This window comes from Lontra canadensis, unplaced genomic scaffold (genome assembly GCF_010015895.1).
Source record: "Lontra canadensis isolate GAN:19392208 unplaced genomic scaffold, GSC_riverotter_1.0 scaffold24, whole genome shotgun sequence".
NCBI classification, from domain to species: Eukaryota; Metazoa; Chordata; class Mammalia; order Carnivora; family Mustelidae; genus Lontra; species Lontra canadensis.
In genome coordinates this window covers 19893958-19914686 of record NW_022631018.1, presented here as the reverse complement: position 1 = coordinate 19914686, position 20729 = coordinate 19893958, and the positions used below count along the sequence as shown (strand labels likewise).

The 20729-nt window shown below is 40.4% G+C and overlaps 2 protein-coding genes across 6 annotated transcripts in view; one reads left to right on the top strand and one right to left on the bottom strand.

Moving 5' to 3' along the window:
• The window catches only part of DNM3 (dynamin 3), a 516334-nt gene that overhangs the window by 39404 nt on the left and 456201 nt on the right, over positions 1-20729 (top strand). The gene's annotated exons all lie outside the window — the stretch shown is intronic.
• LOC116870641 (40S ribosomal protein S2-like) overlaps positions 1396-20729 on the bottom strand; it is a 47368-nt gene continuing 28034 nt past the window's right edge. Inside the window, 5 exon segments of the mRNA XM_032862558.1 lie at positions 1396-1676; positions 1679-1864; positions 1867-1908; positions 1911-2100; positions 3029-3132. Coding sequence (XP_032718449.1) covers positions 1396-1676; positions 1679-1864; positions 1867-1908; positions 1911-2100; positions 3029-3132 — 803 coding nt within the window.

Here is a 20729-nt window from a genome sequence, read left to right as displayed (position 1 = left end):
GTCCCATCACTTATACCACAAACTATTATTCATATGTAAGATGGAATTAATTCTTAATGATGTGGGTTTTCCAAGATGTAAACTTCTTTAATTTTGTGATCATAATATTAAATATACATCAAGTGTAATGTAGAATATACTTAAGATATAGCCATTTCTTTCAGGATCTTAAAATTTGAGGACATGAACAATGTATGGACAATGCTATTTAATATGAAAATTCTCCTGTCCAGTTTTGTCTTTTCATGTAGCACTAGGCAGAGGGCCTAAGGGGTACACTTGATGGTTATACACTTGGGCAAATTTATAGGACTGGGAAATTTCAGATGAGGTAATAGGAGACTTCAGGAAGAGGACAAATGGTACCATAGAGCTAGGTTTCTAATTTACTTTAATCTAAAATAATTTCCTAGGGGCGCCTGGCTGGCTCGGTCAGAGGAATGTGCAACTCTTGATTCTTGGGGTCATGAATTTGAGCCCCTTGTAGGGTGTAGAGATTACTTAAATAAAACTTAAAAAAAATTAAAAAACCCAATTTCCTAGCCTTTCCTTTTCTTTCATGACATTGATATTTTTTGAAGAGTATAGGCCAGTTGTTACATAGACTCTTAATTTTGGGTTGTATGATTCAATTTTTTAAGCATATGAGTTTATATTTTAGTTTCAAAAATGTGGAAATATATAAGAAAGAAAGCATTCACCCATGATCCTGGTACCCAAGGTTACTATAGACATTTAGGCAAACTTACTTTTTTTCTCCTATGATTTATTTTTCTACATAATAGGGATCATTATATGTACGCAATTTTTTATCTGATTTTATGAGAATTTCCCAAGTCATTGAAGGCTCTTTGAAAGGATATTTTTAGTAGCTTCCTTATATTCTTCATTACAGTTACACTAACATGTATTTAAATACTGTCGTATTGTTGGGCATTTGAATTGTTTCAGAAGCTCAGGACATCCCAGTCTTGAGTTTTGGAGCCTCTTTCTAGATAAGGATTCGCTTTCTCTCAATGTATCTGCCTGCTCAGAGTGCTTGTCCTGCCATCTGCAGTGACAGTGCATTGTCATTTTCTCAGCCTGACTTCTGGGAGATCACAGGGAACTGAACGTAGCTAAGTTAAACAGACGGTTCAACTTGGCTGCATCTTCAAGGTCTTGCCCGACTTTAGTCTTTTTTTTTTTTTTTTTTAAGATTTTATTTGTTTATTTGCCAGTGAGGAAAGAGAGAGAGCGCGAGAGCTGCGCAGTGGGCAGAGGGAGAAGCAGGCTCCCCGCTGAGCAAGGAGCCTGGGGCAGGACTTGATCACGAGACACTGGGATCATGACCTGAGTTGAAGGCAGATGCTCAACCAACTGAGCTACCCAGGTGTCCCTTAAACAAGCTTTAGTTCACTTTATTTTTCTTGTATGTGGTGGCCACAGCAGGAGCCTGGTGTGGGTCTTTACAAGATGGTCAGTGAATCCCTGATAGGGAGACTTGGTGAACACGGTCTCTTTCCAGAGGTCAGGGGTGACACAGCTGTAGGTCTTGGAAATGGTGTTGAAGACAGCCATGGCAAAATTGCCCAGTGTGGCAGTGCCGCCCCTGGGTGAGGTGTAGCGGTCGTTAGCACCAGCCATCATCAGGAGCTTCTTGGGCACAGGGGCTGAAACCATACCTCTGGGGGCGCAGTGAGGCGCCCTTGGGCAGAGCCATAGCGGCTGGTCACCTTGCCTGGGACAGCGTTGGGTGGGCTGATCTCGTTCCCCCGGTAGGCTTGCCACATGGAAAGCTTGGCCAGGATGATGGCCCCATGGGTGGTAGTGGTTACCACCTTGGAGCACTTAACACCCAGCCCGACGTGTCCACTGTAATCCCGATGGCAACAAATGTCTTGAACCTGGTCTGCTGGGTAGCACGGTCTGCTTTCGTGCAGGCCTGATCTTCAAAACCTCATCCTTGAGGGATGCTCTCAGGAAAGAGTCCGTGATCTCAGATTCTCTGATGGGCAGAGAGAAGGTATAGATCCCCTCCAGGGACTTGATCTTTGTGTCCTTAACCAGGGGGCCCAGTGTGGTGACGGGGATCCACTCCTTGTCTTCACCCTTGCCTCCCTGAGCTCTTCAAGCTCTGTGGCCTCCACCCCACCCTGACCATAGCTGCAACTCTGGCCCCAGATGCCAGCTCTGTGGCCTTGCATTCCGGGGTCCCCTGGCCCTTCCAACACACTGGCATCATCCGCCGTTTGGTGTTTTCTCAGAGAAGAAGCTGATTTCAGTCTTAGTGAAACTCCTTGGGGTCTGAGAGAGACTTTTTGGTTGGAAGACTACTCTGTGGTTTCCCAGTGGAAACAGTAGCCCACAGATGGTGATTTGGTTCTGGCGTTCCCTCTGGGGGATTCGGATTAACGATGGAGGAAGCAGAGGTTGGGTAAGTCTATCACCTCCTGAAGTGGTCCTTTTCCTCAGAATGAAGGAAAATAATATGCATCATCTTTTCTGTGATTCTTTTCCTAACAGTGTCTTGTAATCCTCCACACTGCACCCAGCCCGGTAATCACTGGCTCCTCTAAATCATCCATGACTCTTACCCTTGGGTCCATATCGCCGCCCTTGTGCTGTTCTGTGTTCTCTTGTATACAACTCTGGCTTCCCTACAAGGCTTTGAGTTTTTTTTTTTTTTTTAAAGATTTTATTTATTTATTTGACAGACAGAGATCACAAGTAGGCAGAGAGGCAGGCAGAGAGAGAGGGGAAGCCGGCTCCCTGCTGAGCAGAGAGCTGGATGTGGGGCTCGATCCCAGGACCCCAGGATCATGACCTGAGCCGAAGGCAGAGGCTTTAACCCACGGAGCCACCCAGGCGCCCCAAAGCTTTGAGTTTTCTATCAGTTAGACTTTGCACTGCAACAATCACATCAGAACTCAGTGGCTTAGGGTAGCAGCCGTTTACACAGCTTGTGACTTTGTGGAATCAGCAGGTCAGGCTTTGCTCAGCAGGGCTCAGCTGAGTTTTGCTGGGACTCACTCATAGGGACAGCTACTGGGTCAGAAGAGGCTGGCTGGTTGGTGACTGGGACACCGCCGCCGTTACTCTCTTGCGGTTTCTCACTCTTCAGCGGGCTGCTTGAACTTGTTGACATGATGGCTGCGGGGTTCCCAAGAGCATCAAGAGGGCAAAGCCTTATTGACAGTAGTGGGACTCTTCCAGGGGCTGGACGGGTCTTAACCGGAATTCTGGGAGTTTTGATTAAATCAGATGGCTTCAGGAATATAATGAAGTAAAAAACTACTAAATAGCAAAACAAACAAACAAACAAACAAACAAAAAAAAACTACTAAATAGCTGTTTAACTTAGTGTATTTTATGGCAGTAAATGAATGTGATGCTTCCTTTGTAAGATATGAACTGAAATATTGGTTCTTGTTAATATATAGCAAATTTGTGAGATTATAATCTCTTGTTTAGGAAATGTGTCAAGTTGTTAAGCTGCTTTTCCTATAGAAATGGTAACGTCTCTTAATTGTAGTCTAAATGATTAGTTTGCAGAGCCCCCTGGATAGTAATGAAGTGAGTATGGGGCAGCTGGATGGCTCAGTGGGTAGAATGTGTGATTTTAATCTCGGAGTTGTGAGTTTGAGCCCCACATTGGGTGTGGAGACTACCTAAAAGTAGAATCTTTAAAAGAAAAAGAAATGAGTACCAAGTTACACGGGACTTTAGTGTTTTTGAATTTAATGTGTATAGACTAGAGGGGATCATAATGGAAGTTCAGCATCGTGAGGCATTTAAAACAGTTTTAGAGATAGAAAGCCTGGGGGCAAAGCAGATACAGACATACCTCTGAGTTACTGCAGTTTCTAGTCCAGAGCAGTGCAAGAAAGTGAATATCACAATAACACGAGTCAAATGAAGTTTTTGGTTTTCTGGTGCGTATAAAAGTTTTGTTTACTTTCCACGGTAGTCTATTAACTGTGAAGTAGTCTTATGCCTAAAAATTGTATATACCTCAATTAAAAATATTTTATTGCTGAAAAATGCTAACTCTCACCTGAGCCTTCAGCAAGTTATGTTCTTGCGGAAAGAGGGTCTTGCCTTGACATCGATGGCAGCTGACCCGTCAGGGTGGTGGTTGCTGAAGGCTGGGGAGGCTGTGACAGTTTTTTTAAAATAAGATAATAGTGAGATTTCCTGCATGAGCTGAGTCTTAATTTCATGACAGTTTGAAGCATGTATTGCTGTTCTGTGCCATTGTGCGACAGCAGAACTTCTTTCGTAATTGGAATCCGCGCACCCTCATCCTGCCACTGTGTTGGCAACTACGTGTAGGTGGGGTCATGGCAGCGGCCTTCACGGCATCTGCACCAGGAGCAGATTCCGTCTCAAGAAACCACTTTCTTTGCTCATCTCTAGGAAACAACTCGCCATCCGTTCAAGTTTTATCAAGAGGTTCCAACAATTTGGTCCCATCTTCAGGCTCCACTTGTCATTCTAGTTCTCTTGCTACTTCCACCACATCTGCAGTTCCTTCAGCCTCTGGAGTCTTGAATCCCTCAAAGTCATCCATGAGGGTTGGAATCGATTTCTTCCGAACTCATATTCATGTTGGTATTTTGACCTTTCCTATGAATCATGGTTGTTCTTAATGCCATCTTGAATGATGAATCTTTTCCAAGAAGTTTTCAATTGACTCTGCCCAGATCCATCACAGAAATCATTATCTGTGGCAGCTCCAACCATATGAAATGTATTTCTTAAATAAGAAGACTTGAAAGGTAAAAATGACGACTTGATTTATGGCCTGCAGAGTGGATGCATGAATCACGTCTTACGTCTCCATTGGAGCTCTTGGGTGATCAGCTATACTGTCAATGAGCAGTAATATTCTGAAAGGAACATTAGGAATAAAGGAATATTCTGCTGAGCAGTAGGTCTCAACTGGGGTTAAAATAGGTCTCAATAGGGCTAGGAATATTCAGTAAACCTTGTTGTAAACAGATGAGGTACTGTTCTATAGGCTTTGTGGTTCCATTTCTAGAGCACAGGGAGAGTAGATTAAGCTTAATTCTTAAGGGCCCTAGGATTTTCGGAATGGTGAGCAAGCACTGGCTTCGACTTAAAGTCACCAGCTCTATTAGCCACTAATGAGAGAGTCAGCGTGTCCTTTGAAGTGTTGAAGCCAGATAATGACTTTTCTAATTATGAAAGTCCTAGATGGCATATTCCCGAAGAAGACTGTTTCATCTACACTGAAAATCTGTTGTTTAGTGTAAATGATGTAGTTTTGGAAATAGAGGTGAGGTGTGGTGGGGTAGGGGTCCAGAGCCGAAGGTCAAGAAAGAATTCTTGACATGTCTTTGTGCAAATAAAGTGGTTTTATTAAAGCACAGGGAGGACCTGTGGGCAGAAAGAGCTGCACTGGGGTTCTCAAGAGCAATTGATCATACACTATGGGGCTGGGGCAGGTAAGGAAAAAGGGAGGTTTTCAAAAGAACTTCCATATGCTAAAGAAGACGACCTATAGGATTCTGGAGGCCTGCCTTGGCGATAGTCAAGTTAAGGTGGTTTTTCCCTCTAGTAAAGCATTAAATTTAAGACAGTAGGGAGCTTCCTAGAAGAATACCGTGCATGTGCCACCCAGGAGAGGGGGGTGCTGGGGGAAGGTTGCAGGGATCAGTTTATGCTTTGTCTTCAGCTACCCTTTTGCTCCCTCATAACCACCTGCATTAATTATCTTAGCTCGATCTTCCGGATGATTTGCTGCAGCTTCTCTGTCAGTACTGGCTGCTTCTCCTTGCATCTGTATGTTAGGGAGTCGGCTTCTTTTCCTTCTACCTCATCGACCCATCTTGGCTTCAGACTTGTCTTGAGCACCTAACACACTTCCCTGAGCCTTCACAGAATTGAAGAGAGTTAGGGCCTTGCTCTTGGATTAGGCTTTGGTCTAATTCATTCTCTCTCTCTCTCTCTTTTTAAGATTATATTTATTTATTTGTCAGATTGAGAGCAGAAGCACCGAGAGCTACAGGCAGAGCAGGCAGAGGGAGAAGCAGGCTCCGTGCTGAGCAAGAATCCCGACATGGAACTCAGTCCCGGGACCCTGGGATCATGACCTGAGCCGAAGGCAGATGCTTAACGGACTGAACCACCCAGGTGTCCCCTAATTCATTCTCTTAAGAGAAAGTTAGGGCTGGTTTGTTCTTCTATCCAGACCACTAAAGCTTTATTCTTACCAGCAGTAAAGTCGTTTTACCTTCTTTTCTTTTTTTAAAAGGATTTATTTATTTTAGAAAGAGAGGGAGAGCCCGTGTGGAAGTGCGCGCACTGGGAGGAGGAGGCAGAGGGAGAGCAGACAAGCAGGCTCCCAGCTGAGCGTGGAGCCCACCTTGGGGATGGTTCCCAAGACCTTGAGTTCATGACCGGAGCCGAAACCAAGAGCTGGCCACTTAAACAACTGAGCTACCCGGGCAGCCCAAGCTGTTTCACTTTCTTATCATTGATGTACTTATATATGCACTTTAAATTTATGCGTTCACAACTTGGCTGCCTGGAGCCAGAGACCTAGCTCTCGGCCTGTCTCAGCTCTCGGCCTGTCTCAGCTCTTGGCCTTTCTCAGCTTTCGGCATGCCTTCCTCACTGAGATTAATCATTTCTAGCTTTTGCTTTAAACTGAACAATGTGCAGCTCTTTCTTTGACTTGAACACTGAGAGACCGTTGTTGGGTTATTAGTTGGCCTAATTTCAGTATTGTTTTGTCTTAGGGATTAGGGAGGCCAGAGGAGAGGGAGAATGACAGGGAAGAGTCGTCCGTGAATGGAGCGGTCAGGAGGCATGTAACATGTGTGGATTAAGTTTATTGTCTTCTTACATGGCTGCAGTTCTTAGTGCTCCAAGACAACTCCAATAGTGACATCAAAGATCCCTGGTCACAGATCACTGTAACAAATATAATAACAATGGGAAAGTTTGGAATATTTTGAGAATTAGTGAACTGTGACATAGAGACACGAAATAAACAAATGCTGTTTGAAAACTGGCTCTGATAGACTTCCTTGACACGGGGTTGCCACAAACCTTCGATTTGTAAAAAATGCGGTATCTGCAAAATGCAACAAAGCATTAAAAGGAGGTATGCTTGTATAAGAAACAACTGGGGGGAGTTGTGTTACTGTGGCTAAAATGAATTTCAGTGATACTTTCTTTTGTCTCCTCCCCTCTTCTGCCTGCCTCCCTCTTCTTTAAAGAATCCCATTGGTCAGTAACTTGTTACATGGAAAATTACCTTTGCCTTGTTATTTACATTGTGCTTTTAGGAATTTGGGAATGATATGGGAGTCCTTCACAGAAGAGTTAGAATCAAAGGTTATTGTGTTCCGGCTATGGCTTGAATTTGAAATAAGAAAGGGCAGACATAAAAGTTTTAGTCTTACACTCTGAAGATTAAGTTAAGAAATCATTAGCAATGAACATGTGTGTAGCAATTTCATATACAAGCCATTTGGCTAATGACTGCACGGTAAGCATTTCTTCAGGCTCACACAGCTCTCTTGAAGCTGAATTGTTTTTGCAAGTCGACACACACTGATCTTTTCTGGTTTAAAGTTTGAAAGACGCATTACACATCTTCTTACGAGAAAGTTATTTCCCATTGGTTATAATAGAATTATATTGTAATGTGTTATGATTGGATAATAACACATTATCATGAAAAGGAGGAGAAGGTAAATTTTTCAAGCAGTTGGATTACTGGAGATGCTGTTGCTGTGAGAGAAAAGCCAGTTACCTCTGGGGTGTGGAAAAGAAACTTCCTATTTCCTACTGGAGGTCTAAAATTGATTACATTCAGGCTGGTGCCCTTACACTGTTATTCCTAGAATCACAAGATTCTAGAGGTATTAGGACTTTAGAAGTTATCCAATGCTATACCATCATTTAAAAAATAAGGTTATTTGGGTGAAGGTCTCTTGCCCAAGGTCACACTGGAATCAGAACCCAAAGACCATAATATCCCTGAACTAGTGACCGTTACTTCTGTACGGGCCCCTTCAGCCGGAGCGGCCCCACCCCGTTGAACTGCCGTTTTGCTGTAAAGCTTAAATTGACCTGCCCCCCCCCCCCCCAGGGGAACTTACTTAAAAGCAAGTCTGGGAAACCAGTCCCAGGTAACAAAGCCAAACACAAGGGTGGGTCAGGCCAGGTGGAGGTGTTCAGTCAGTGGGGGCGCAGACTGTCTCCCCAGCTACCAAGGAGTATGGGCTCCGCTCTTTGGGCACCTTTTGGGCGCCAATTCTGAACTAGGTGCTGGGCTGGTTCAAATGTCCACTAGGGTAAATTGTAATTCAATTAGTCGCCTAGCATCACTGTGGAGTTTCCTGTGTGTGTTACAGTCTCATTGGCCACCTGTGCGTGGCCAGGCCCAACCACATGGCCGTCTCTATGAAAGTTAGTCTGGAAAGCAGGGAGTGGTCGTCTTCTCTGTAGGGGCGGCCCTGACCAGTCTGTTTGACCGTTGGTCTGATTCCTGATGCTTGGCGCGAAATAGAAATAAAGCTTTGTTTGACCGTTGCTTTGTGTCAGTCTCGCTCCTTTCATCACGGACCCATTATTGGGGTACCCAATTTTGGGGGGACCCAACACTCCTAAATATGGAGTGTCTCTTCTCTGTTTATACAAAGTATACTTTCCGAATAAATAAATAAAATCTTAAAAACAAACAAACAAAACAAAAAACCTGGGATTGAGTCCTGCACCAGGCTCCAGGCTCCTCCCCCTCTCTGTCAAATAAATAAATAAAATCTTACATAAGGTATATGTTCTGGAACATAATCTTTTAAAATTTGTTTACGTCTAATATTTAAAGGGTTTTCTATAGTTTTCACAGTTGTATTAACTATAAAGCCAGTTCTTAGTCTTTATTTATTTTTATTTTTTATAAAGATTTTATTCCTTTTTTTCACAGAGAGAGAGAGAAAGCAAGAGCAGGAACACAAGCAGGGGGAGTGGGAGAGGGAAAAGCAGGGAGCCCAATGTGGGGCTTGATCCCAAGACCCTGGCATCATGACCTGAGCCAAAGGCAGAGGCCCAAGGACTAAGTCACCCAGGTGCCCCTCTTAGTCCTTTTTTTAAAGTAAGTTCTTTGGTTTACCTTTATCATTGCCAGGGTCTATCAGAGTAGCAAAATCATTCCATTCTTCCTCTTCTTTTTTCAGTAGAGTTGACATACAATGTTACATTAGATTTAGTTAATAAAGCACAGTGATTCAGCAATCTCTCTGTTATGCTATGCTCCCCACAAGTGTAGCTGTTGATGTGATAAGGGCTGGGAGTGAGCAGTCCAAAAAGAATTCTTGAGCTGTTTTCTGGGTAAAAAAAGTTTTGTTGTTGTTGTTGTTGTTGTTGTTGTTAAAGTATGGAACAGGACCCATGAGCAGAAAGAGCTGCCCTGGGATTGTGAGGAGTGATTGACTCTGTACCTTTAAATTGGGAGTGGGGGAGATAAAAGAAGTGTTCAAAAGGGTTTTCGTCTATTAAAGAAGACTTACAGAACCCTGGAGGGACCAGCCTTGTCAAGCTAAGGTTGCTTTTTGCCTCTAGCAAAGCATTAACTTTAAGGCAATTGTGAGTTCCTTGAGGAATGTCACTGAGAGGGTCTCAAGTACTTGTCAATGGCTGCAAGTTATAAGAAAACTTAGTTTTATTTACATTTATTTTGCCTTTGTTCTCCTCATCAGCTACCATCTGCCACCATGGGATGCTTTTACAACACCATCAACTATTGTCCCTGTGCCGTACCAATCATTCCATCCTTTATGGATCTTTTCCTGGTGAACTGTGGGATCCATAAGAAAGGTTAATCTTGTATTTATTTTTGTTGTGCTTTATTTACTTGGTTAAATAGGTGATTCTTTTTTTTTTTTTTAAGATTTTATTTATTTATTTGATAGACAGAGATGACAAGTAGGCAGAGAGGCAGGCAGAGAGAGAGGAGGAAGCAGGGTCTGCGCTGAACAGCCCCCCGATGGAGGGCTCGATCCCAGGACTCTGAGACCATGACCTGAGCCGAAGGCAGAGGCTTCAATCCACTGAGTCACCCAGGTGCCCCTAAATAGGTGATTCTTTCACAAATTTCTACTTCTAACATTTCTTTGATAATTTATAAACACATTTATAACAAACTACATATGCATAAATGTGTATGTATCTTGTCAATATTTCAAAAGAGTTGATATTTATTTCATTTGCTGTTAATATATTATAACTAAATTATTAAGTTATTTTAAGGTGTGTCCTGCTAGTGTAGTTTTTTCCCATTGTCTTTTTTTCCCAATCAAAACAAATGGAACCTTTAGAATATATATAAACCAATCCTTATAATCCGATTAATTTTAAAAAGGGCTGTGATTCTATTATGCTTTCTGTGATGTTTCTTATATTTTAATACCCACGTGAACAAGAAATTCTTGATTATTTTCTACTTTCTTTTTCTTTTTTTTCCCCTTAGTATTTCTTTTTTTTTCTTTTTCTTATTATATTACCCATGTTAGAAATCAGCTGGTTATTATCATTATATGTTAAGAATGTGGAGGGATTTTTGTTTTTCTTTATGATTAGGAAAGACATTTGCTTGTGAAATGTGCAAAATTAGTAATATTTGCAATGGAGTTTTGAAGCCAATTCCCAGGCTTACACAGTGAAAAGATAGTGGAGCTGGTAATAAAACCAAGATCATATGAGGTTCATTTTGCTTAGTGGATGGGAAACAACATTCCCAGAGAACAAACTGTAGCTATTCAAAACAATTAAGAGTTCTGGGGCCCCTGGCCGGCTCACTATAGAACATGTGACTCCTGATCTCAGGGTTGTGAGTTTGAACACCACATTGGGTAGAGAGATTGCTTAAGAAATCTAAAATAAATAAATAAATAAAAAGAAACAACCAAGAATTCTTAATATAGATTATAATACTAGCATAGATGCAAGAACTAATAGGCATGGGGAACTTCTAGTATATTATTGTTGACTGCAAGTCTGATTCTGCTAAAAGAAGGGAAGGCATTATAATGGAACAAACCATGCAATAGGTGTCAATTTCCATTTGCTTGGCCTTGTAGCCTTAAGTAAATAATTTTAACTGTTTTTAGCTTTCAGGCAATTACATCTGCTTTTCCAAACTTCTAAGTTTATTGTGAGAATTAAATGTGTGATAATGCATGTGAAAATATTTTGAAAATAGTGCTATACACATATGAGTTATCATTAAGCCAGAACATCTGATGCATTCTCCTTTTATCTTGCCAACAGTGTCATCTCTTTGAAGGTGGACGAAGCCAGTGGAGAGAATTATAATTCTGTGTCTTTTAATGACTAACAAATAATATATTGTTGACATGGCCTTAAAAGGAATCCTGGGAAAGTTGACCTTATTAGAATTTATGATGTCAAGGCAAGGTGGTACTGCATATCATTTTAAAAAGTAGATTTTGGGGTGCCTGGGTGGCTCAGTTAGGTGTCCAACTCTTGATTTCCATTGAGGTCACAAACTCAGGGTCCTAAGCTGGAGCCCCTAAGATGGTGCCTACTTGTCACCCCCTAAGATGGAGCCTGCTTAATTTCTCTTTCTCCCTCTTGCTCTGCCCTGCCCTACCCCTCACCTGAGCTCTCTCTCAAAAGAAAAAGTAGATTTTAAGAAGTTCAGAGAAAAGGTAGATATTTTAAAGGAACTGTGTCCTATGAAGGTGGCTGATAATAAAAAAAATGTAATTCTGATGATTTACTTGTGAAGAGTCTAAACAGAAAGCTTTACAGGTAAGGTATTTTATCTAACAAAGCCAGTGATATAGACAATCCTGTGAGCACAAATGTGACAGGAAATATACAAAATATCAAGGAAGGAATATGTCTCTAAGGAAAAATACAAGAGTAGCATTTATTTAAAATGGGGTTGGTGACTTTCCCGAATAGTACAATTGGCTTTAAAATATTCATCTAACAGAACATTGTTCAAAGTTAGAACAGGGGAACTAGCTACTCCCTGGATGTGACAGGAAAAGAATTCCTTTGAAAGTTTAGTTATGAAAGTGTTAGGAAGGCTAAAACTGGGAATTATCTGAGTTTTATGAAAAGTTTAGGGCAAATAAACCAATAAAAACAAGTTAAACACAAGAGAATGGACTCTGGTTTGCTTGTTAAAATTGAAGCTCCTTCCAGAAGGTAGTAGAGGATATGGTCTCTGATTAGGGAAGATGAAAAGCCTCTTAAAACTATTCTTTACTGGAAATGCACTGCAGAGACTGACTGAACAACACCAGGGACAGATGTAGGAGGTAAAACATTTGGGTTTAAGTGTCTTTGTTTTTAGCATTACTATTTACTGTGTTTGGTGTGGCCACTGTGCATGTGTGGATGTCTGAATGTGGAGTAGTCCATCCTGATCTGAGTTTAAACCTCATTTTGTGTTCCTCTGATTAGGATTCACCTGTCACAATTTATAGAATTTTAGTGATACTGAATGCTGAGAATGAGGGTATAAGAAAAAAATTGGTGAGGGTTACCAGCCTTGAGTCTACAAATCATCCCTAATTATTTGTAGTAAGATTGGTGAATCAAATGATGGTCATGGACACAGTTCTGCAGATGTCTGTTCAGATGTGTGGGGATCTATCAGTTAAGGGACCAGAGGAAGAGAGGGGTAGTTGAACATTAAGAGCACCTTAAAAATGCCTGGGGACCTCTTATCAAACCTCTCTTCCTAAGCTGATATGATATGTAGTACCTTAAAATGAGCTATTTATTTGTCTGTGCATTCATTTTATGTTCGAATTCTTTATAGCTCTTGTCAAAAGAGAAGAATAGAGCCTGGCAGCAACCCCTTTTGTAAGGCCATGTTTAAAGCTTAGATTGATATTGTACTGTAAGAGGGATGCTAAAAATAATGTTCATAGTGAATCTGTTTTCCAGTTTTATTTTAAGATTTGGCTTTTTAAAGCTATCTTCAGCCTTGCATGGAAGTACTTATTTCATGAATTTATATAGAAGTAGCAATTCTGGCCAAGTAGAAAAAAAATGACTAGTTGATTCATTTTCCTAGAAAACTAACAGATGCTTTCCTAGAGATAAAACATAATCAAATTTATTTAAAATTGACTTGGTGACTTTCCTGTAGTAAAACTGGCTTTAAAATATGCATTTAACATAACATATTCAAAGTTAGAATAATGGTACCAGCTATTCCTTGACTCTCTGAATTAAAAAGAATTCATATGAAGTTTTCAATGTCAGTTGAATTAACTTATAAGCAACTTCCAATGGGGAAAGAAATTAAGTTGGCACTTCTTTTTTTTCTGACACTGCTTCTTCAAAATAAATTTGAGATATATAGAGTGACCTTAGTTCACACTAGAATAGTAATAACTCCCAATTCTGTCTATGTGTGTTTGGAGGGGAAGGGTGTGTATAAATCTATCTAGGAGGACATCTTTTTGGTCTTGATCATAAGACATTAATCACAGAAGCAATACGTAAGCAGCGATGTATTCTGAACTGAAGGTAAAATAACAATAGACAAGACATAGTTTCTTAAAGTCACTGTACATGGTTGTTGAAAAATCTGGTTCTTAAAAATACATGAGTTTCTGAAAATCTTTCTATGTAATTGACTTTATATGGTTTTGCAACCAAATTGCTGGGATGGCCAACAATCTATCCAAGAGCGAAAAGTATCAAAGTGAAGGGGCTGTAATGACAAAACATCAGATCTGAGTTTCCCATTTAGAAAGCTGGAGGTTGTTGATGCCAATATATAGTATTAGGGATGGGGCTGGAGGTATAAATTGGATAATCGTCATATGCAATAGATATCTCAGCTCCTCCCAAATTAATTTTAAATATCTTTTAATTTTAGAACAGTTTTAGACTTATAGAAAAATGACAGAGAGAGTGCAGAGGGCTCCCATATACCCTACACCCAATTTCTGTCATTGTTAAAATCTTACATGAGTACGGTACATTCGTTACAATTATCAAACCAATATGGATGTATTTTTTATTAATTAAAGTCTATATTTTATTCATATTTTCTTGGTTTTTACCTCCTGGCCTTTTTCTGTTCCAGGAGCCCGTCCAGGATAGCTTACTGTACTTGGTGACCAAGTCTGTTTAGGGCCTTCCTAACTATGACAGCTTACCAGACTTCTCTTATTTTTGATGATATTGATAGTATTGAGTACCAATCAGGTATTCGGTGGAATGTCTCTTAATCAGAATTTGTCTGATGTTTTTATCATGGGGTTATATGTTTTTGGATGAAAGATGACAGAGGGAAATTGCCCTTTTCATTACATCATATCAAAGGGGTGTACTATTGGCATGATTTATTACTATTTTGTTTAAAGATTTATTTATTTATTTTGGAGAGAGAGGGCAAGAGCACACATGTGCTTACGTGCACAGGGGAAGGAGCAAAGGGAGAGGGAGAGAGAGAATCTCAAGCAGACTCACCACTGAGTGCAGAGCCCTACATGGGGCTTGATCTCATGACCCTGAGATCTTGACCAGAGCAAAGTCAAGAGTCACACTTAACCGACTGAATCACCCAGGTACCCAGCATGACTTGTTACTATGGGTGTTGACCAGTAGCATCTGACTGAGGTAATGCTTGCTGGGTCTCTTCCTGTCCCTACTGGATTCGGTGGGAGGAGGTCACTATACCAAAGGAGTGGGCATTCTGCTCCTCTTCCTGAGGGTGGATTGTTTGTGTAAATTACTTGGACTTCTTCTGCATGGCAGCTTTGTTTCTTCTCCATTTCTTTCTTCATTTATTTAGTCATTTATTTATACCAAAATGGACTCATGGGTATTTATTTTATACTTCGGATTATAACCCATTCATTTCGTTGCTCAAACTGTTCCCTTGGGAGCTCTTTCAGTTGCCTCCTGCATCCCTTTGACGACCTTCCATCACTGGCATGTGTGCACGTGTGTGTTTTGAGCACTTCTTTGCTTTCTATCACGGTAAGATGGTCCAGGTTCAGCTTTTCTATTTCCTCCCCTTGTTCCAGAATCAGCTGTTTCTCCAATGAGCTCTGGTTCCTTTTATGGAGAATGGTATTAGCAACCAAGATACGCACGCTGTGCTCATTGCTGCTGGTACGTAGTTGCTCCGAGGCCCTCTCAGCGGACAGATCAGGGAGATTATATGTGTGTGTATGTCTGTGTATATATAACTGTGTATAGACACATATTTATAAATATTTCTTACATGACCATCTGCATTTATGTTAAATTAAATGAGTTCCTATTGATATCGCCAACTCTAATCGATTGCCACATGGGTAATTCTAGCCTACTCTTCTTGCTTGTTTGTATTTTCTCATTCCAACAGTAAGAAACTTGGCTCTGGCCATCTATTTATTTACTTCTTTGTTCATTCCAGTTCACAGGGATCGCAGTAACAGGACTGTTAACTTGTATCCCTGGGGGGGGGCAGAATCCAGCTTTATCAACGAGAATACTGGCTTATTATAAGTGATTCATTTTTGCCTTTACTCTTGCATATTTCACTCATTTCCACTCACTTAGGTCAGCACTTACCCCTCTACACCTTTCAATGAGGTTGTTTCATGCATTTGTAATATTTAATTGACTCTCTGATAAAAAACTCTAAGTGTTTTATTGCATTCTGCATTCCATTCTGGGGTCTTTAATGATAAAAAAAAATGCCTGCCTTCAGGTTTACTCTCTGTGCTGTAAAGTTTTATAGGTTTTGACAATGTATAGTAACATGTATTCATCACTACAGTGGCATGTACCCAAAATTATTTTTAGTTGTTTAATATTTGACCAATTTTGGTTAAAAAATCCAGTGGTTTTTGGAGATTCAATCTAATATAATCTGAAATGTAAGCCAGTGTATTATTTATATGTGGGTACATAAAGTGAGTTTTAAGTTATCATAAAGGTATCTCATAACCTGAATTATGTAATTATATTTTATATATTTAATAAGCACTATGACAAAATTCCTGTAATTTTTTGGTACAACAGTCATGTCAGATGGTTGCATTCTTTAGTCTTCTCCAAATTATTTGCATTTTCAAAGAAGAATAGATATTCATCCAAATATATCCTACCCAGTGTTAAGATTTTAGATGGTGTTAATGAATTACAAACTAGTATGTGGTGTTGGGAGATCTCGCTCTCTAGGACCAGCCTCCTTTACTTATACCTTAGTGTTTTTATTATATATATATAAATAAATATAAATAGTATAATATGATAATGTATTATTATATTACTACATATTATATATATATATAATTATATATATATATATATATATATATATATAGCTTTATGTTTGGATTCATTTTCAAACCTTCTTCAAGTCTTACTTCTTTTGGACCATCTTCAAGTGATCCCCAAGCCGCATCTTCTTTATGAAACAGGGCTACATTTCTTCATCAAACAAGTAATTTTTGAGCATCTTGTACATGTGTGACATTGTGTTAGGGGCAGGGTTCCAGATTGTAGATCAGCCAAAATGGTGGCTAAAATGCTCTTGGAACCAATGGCTCCCAGACAGCCGAATTTCACAAGTCAGTTAAAAAGCAACATACAAACAAAAACCCTCCAAACTTTGACAATGGATGTAAAGTTGCCATCTTTTTCTATTTTGTCAAGTGTGTACATTAGAAAAGAACAATAGATAAAAAACAAACAAGACTTTCATGAAATAGGGTTTGTTTTGCCCCTTCCAAATGTCTAATTTAAATTGCATACTGTGTTCCTTTCTCTAATTAATACGAACTTCCCCTCCCCCAATCCTTTATTTGAAGACTTTTTTTTTTTTTCCTCACCAACTTAAGCTATTATCCTACTCCACAGATGTTAAGGGTGGCCCTTTATTATTATTTATTATTTATTTAAAAAAAATTTTTTAAAGAGAATGAGTAGAACTGATGTCAGAGATTTGACAGTAGTGAATAATCATGTCTATCTTTTGTCAAGCTTTTGATACAAAGTAAGGGACATGCTGTGGATAATTTGTTCTTTGGTTGAAAACCTAAATTAGCACATGCTATTTCATAGTGAATGCTTGCTTAATAAATATCTGCTAAATGAATAAAAAAATGAATCTTTTCAAATCATCTCATTCATTAATGTGAAGATAGAATCTAACATCTGACAGGAACTTCCTTTACTGCTAACAATCTGGCATTTTCTATGGTTTGTAGATTAACATAATAAAAATATGATCTTTGTTCTAACTGGCCAGTGGTAGAATTTAACTTTGGTTTTCTGACTTTGTTGGAACCTTTTTTCTTTTCTTTTTTTTTTTTTTAAGATTTTATTTATTTATTTGACAGAGATCACAAGTAGGCAGAGAGGCAGACAGAGAGAGAGGGGGGAAAGGAGGCTTCCTGCTGAGCAGAGAGCCTGATGTGGGGCTCTATCCATAGACCCTGAGATCATGACTTGAGCTGAAGAAAGAGACTTAACCCATTGAGCCCTCCAGGCTTCCTACATCGTTTTTTCTGAATAAGAAATTATTATTTTTTTAAGATTTTGTTTATTTGAGAGAGAGAGAGATAGAATGAGAGAGAGAAGAGCATGAGAAGGGGGGAGGATCAGAGGGAGAAGCAGACTCCCTGCCGAGCAGGGAGCCCAACATGGGACTCGAACCCAGGACTCCAGGATCATGACCTGAGCTGAAGGAAGTCACTTCAACTGAGCCACCCAGGCGCCCACTGAATAAGAAATTATTTTAAAACTAGGACATTTCTTATTATTTCTTTCATTTTGAACCATGTTTCACATGCAAGCTTTGTATAGAACATACCATGACATTTTGTGGATTTAGTGATCCTATAAATCTAGTTCCATTACCTCTAAGACTCAGTAAGACTGAGATTTTAAAAAAAAAAACTTATTTTAAGTCTTTAGGATATAAATAAAAAAACAGAATATGCTTATGAAGGTTTAGAGATTTCTAAAATTTAATTAAGAGATGATTACATTTTTTAGAAACCTGTTTTGCTTTATTAAAGAAATACATGTTCATTGAAGTATATTTAGAAAACACAAATAAAATGATAAGGAGATAAAAACTACCCATAATCTAGTCACCTAGAAGTTAACCACTTTTAATATTTAGGCGTAGATTTATCTTATGTTATATTATACTTTTATGTTATGTGATTTGAAAATGTATATATATATACACGTATATATGTACATATAGTCTATATATTATACATTTAGGTTTGCTGATTTGATTTTTCACTTAATAGTAGAGAGTGATTTTTTCATATTAATTATTCTGTTACACCATTCTTAGTGGTTTCTAGTATATTCCATTGTATGATAGGTCCCCCTTTTTGGATGTTCATACAGTAGCCCTCCTCCCCAGTTCTGCTTCTGCGGTTTCCGTTATCCTCGGTCAGCCGTGGTCTGGAAGTAGGTGATCCTCCAATGACAGATCATCAGAAGGTCAGTAGTAGCCTCATGCCATGTCACAGCGCCTGTACCCTTCTCACTCTTCTTCTCATCATGGGGGCATTTCGTCATCTCACATCCCAGGAGGAAGGGTGAGTGTAGAACACCAAGGTCAGCCTTCAGCTCGGGTTATGGTCTCAGGGTCCTGGGATCGGGCCCGCATCGGGCTCTCTGCTCAGCAGGGAGCCTGCTTCCCCCTCTCTCTGCCTGCCTCTCTGCCTGCTTGTGATCTCTCTGTGTCAAATAAATAAATAAAATCTTAAAGAAAAGAACACCAAGAACACATTCACACAACTTTTTTATAATTATTCTGTTTTATTATTGTTGTTAATCTCTTATTGTACCTGATTTATAAATTCAACTTTATCATAGGTATGTATATGTAGGATACACAGTGTATGTAGGGTCCCCTACTCTCTGTGGCTTCAGGCCTTCCCTGGGATCTTGGAATGTATCCTCCGTGGGTAAGAGAGGGGCTGTCATGTTATTTCCAGTCGCAATTTCATTTTAATCTTGTTAATTGAAAAGGAGGTTCTGGGGGCGCCTGGGTGGCTCAGTGGGTTAAGCCTCTGCCTTCGGCTTGGGTCATGGCCTCAGGGTCCTGGGATTGAGCCCCGCATTGGGCTCTCTGCTTGGCAGGGAGCCTGCTTCCCCCTCTCTCTCTCTGCCTGCCTCTCTGCCTACTTGTGATCTCTGTCTGTCAAATAAATAAATAAAATCTTAAAAAAAAAAAGAAAAAGAAAAAGAAAAGGAGGTTCTGCTGTTCACTTTTTAGGAGACAGGGATGCTGAGGTGTCTCCGGAGCTCAAGCGAAGCAGGGCAGTAGTGCCCTCCAGAGTGGGGAAGCTCAGCTCTGGGAGCTTCTCGCTTCTCCGCTCTCCGGGGTGGCTGGGCTGCAGCCGGCCTAGGCCTGTTTGTTGTTAGCCCTGCCGAGAGAGCAGTGGCCTCCGTGGCGTCAGCAGGAACAGAGCTGGCTTCATCTCTGCTCTTTGTCTCCGGCTTGGGGCTGGTGTGTTGTCCCCGCTGCTGCCATGTGATGGCTCGTAAGCAGCACCACACACAGGCTCTGTGACTCCTTTTGAAAGCTCTATTGTGGGATGCTGCTGAGTTGTAGTGCAGGGGAGATTTTTGCTAGTGTGTTGCTTTTGGTTTCTTTCAGATGTGAATGTGCCTTCCCCTAAAGACCCCTAAGGAAGGAAAGCACTAGTTTTGCGACAACTAAAAGATGAATTAAATTACCCTTTGCTTGAAGCCTCCTATAATGCAACAGTAGCATAATAGAAGACTAAGTGCCCAGATTTCTTTGTCTACTTTGCTTTGCAGTTAATCACCATAAGAGAAGTGAGAAATAAGAGAATGGGGTGGGAATCGGGAAGGTTTCCTACGTGAAATGATATTTGAATGGGGCAATCGAGAATGGATAGGATTTTGAACATAGTAACAAATGACCAGGGAGCACAGAAATGTGGACAGTGGGTTGATTTTTTTATTCATTTGTAAAACATTAATTGAGGGCCTATGATGGACCAGGAATGATACTGAAATTTGGATACATGAGGATGACAGAGTTCCATACTTGTTCCAGTATGGTCGGTAAGATGGAAAATAGACGAACATAACATAGTTGGATCTATGATACAGGTTTCTACAAATAATATGGGATTCAGAGTAGGGATATCACAGGCTAGCCTCGGCAGAGTAACAGACGTCTTGGAGGGGCTGATCGCTGAGCTGAGTCTCGAAGGACATGCGGCCCGGTGGGGAGGGGACTCCAGGTAGAGGAGATTGTGCAAAGGCAAGGTTGTAAGCAAGAAGATTGAATCTCTAGGGTGCTGCAGAGTTCAGCCCAAGCAAAAGAAGAGATTGCCAAGTGGGGGAGGATCAGCAATACAGACTTTACAAGGGTTTGAGTTAAGACAATAAGGGGTGGGGAGAAAATCAAGGAGAACTTCCAGATTTTTGCTTGGTTGGTGGTGCCATGCACTATTATAAGAAAAAACAAAGAAACAACCAAAATCAAGGAGGAAGAGACTGGGAAAGCAGTGTGTTCCATTTGGGACAGGATGAGTTTGGAGTTCTTGTGATATATTGATATAACAAGGAGAAGTTTGGAGTTCCAAAGAGAGATTAGGACTGTAGGTTCATGAGTGGCAACTATTAGCAGGGAGTTGATGAAACACGCAGAATGAGAAGACGGCTGATAAAAATCCAAGGAGTGGCCAGTGGAAGACACTGAAAGGAGGAAAGGGAGG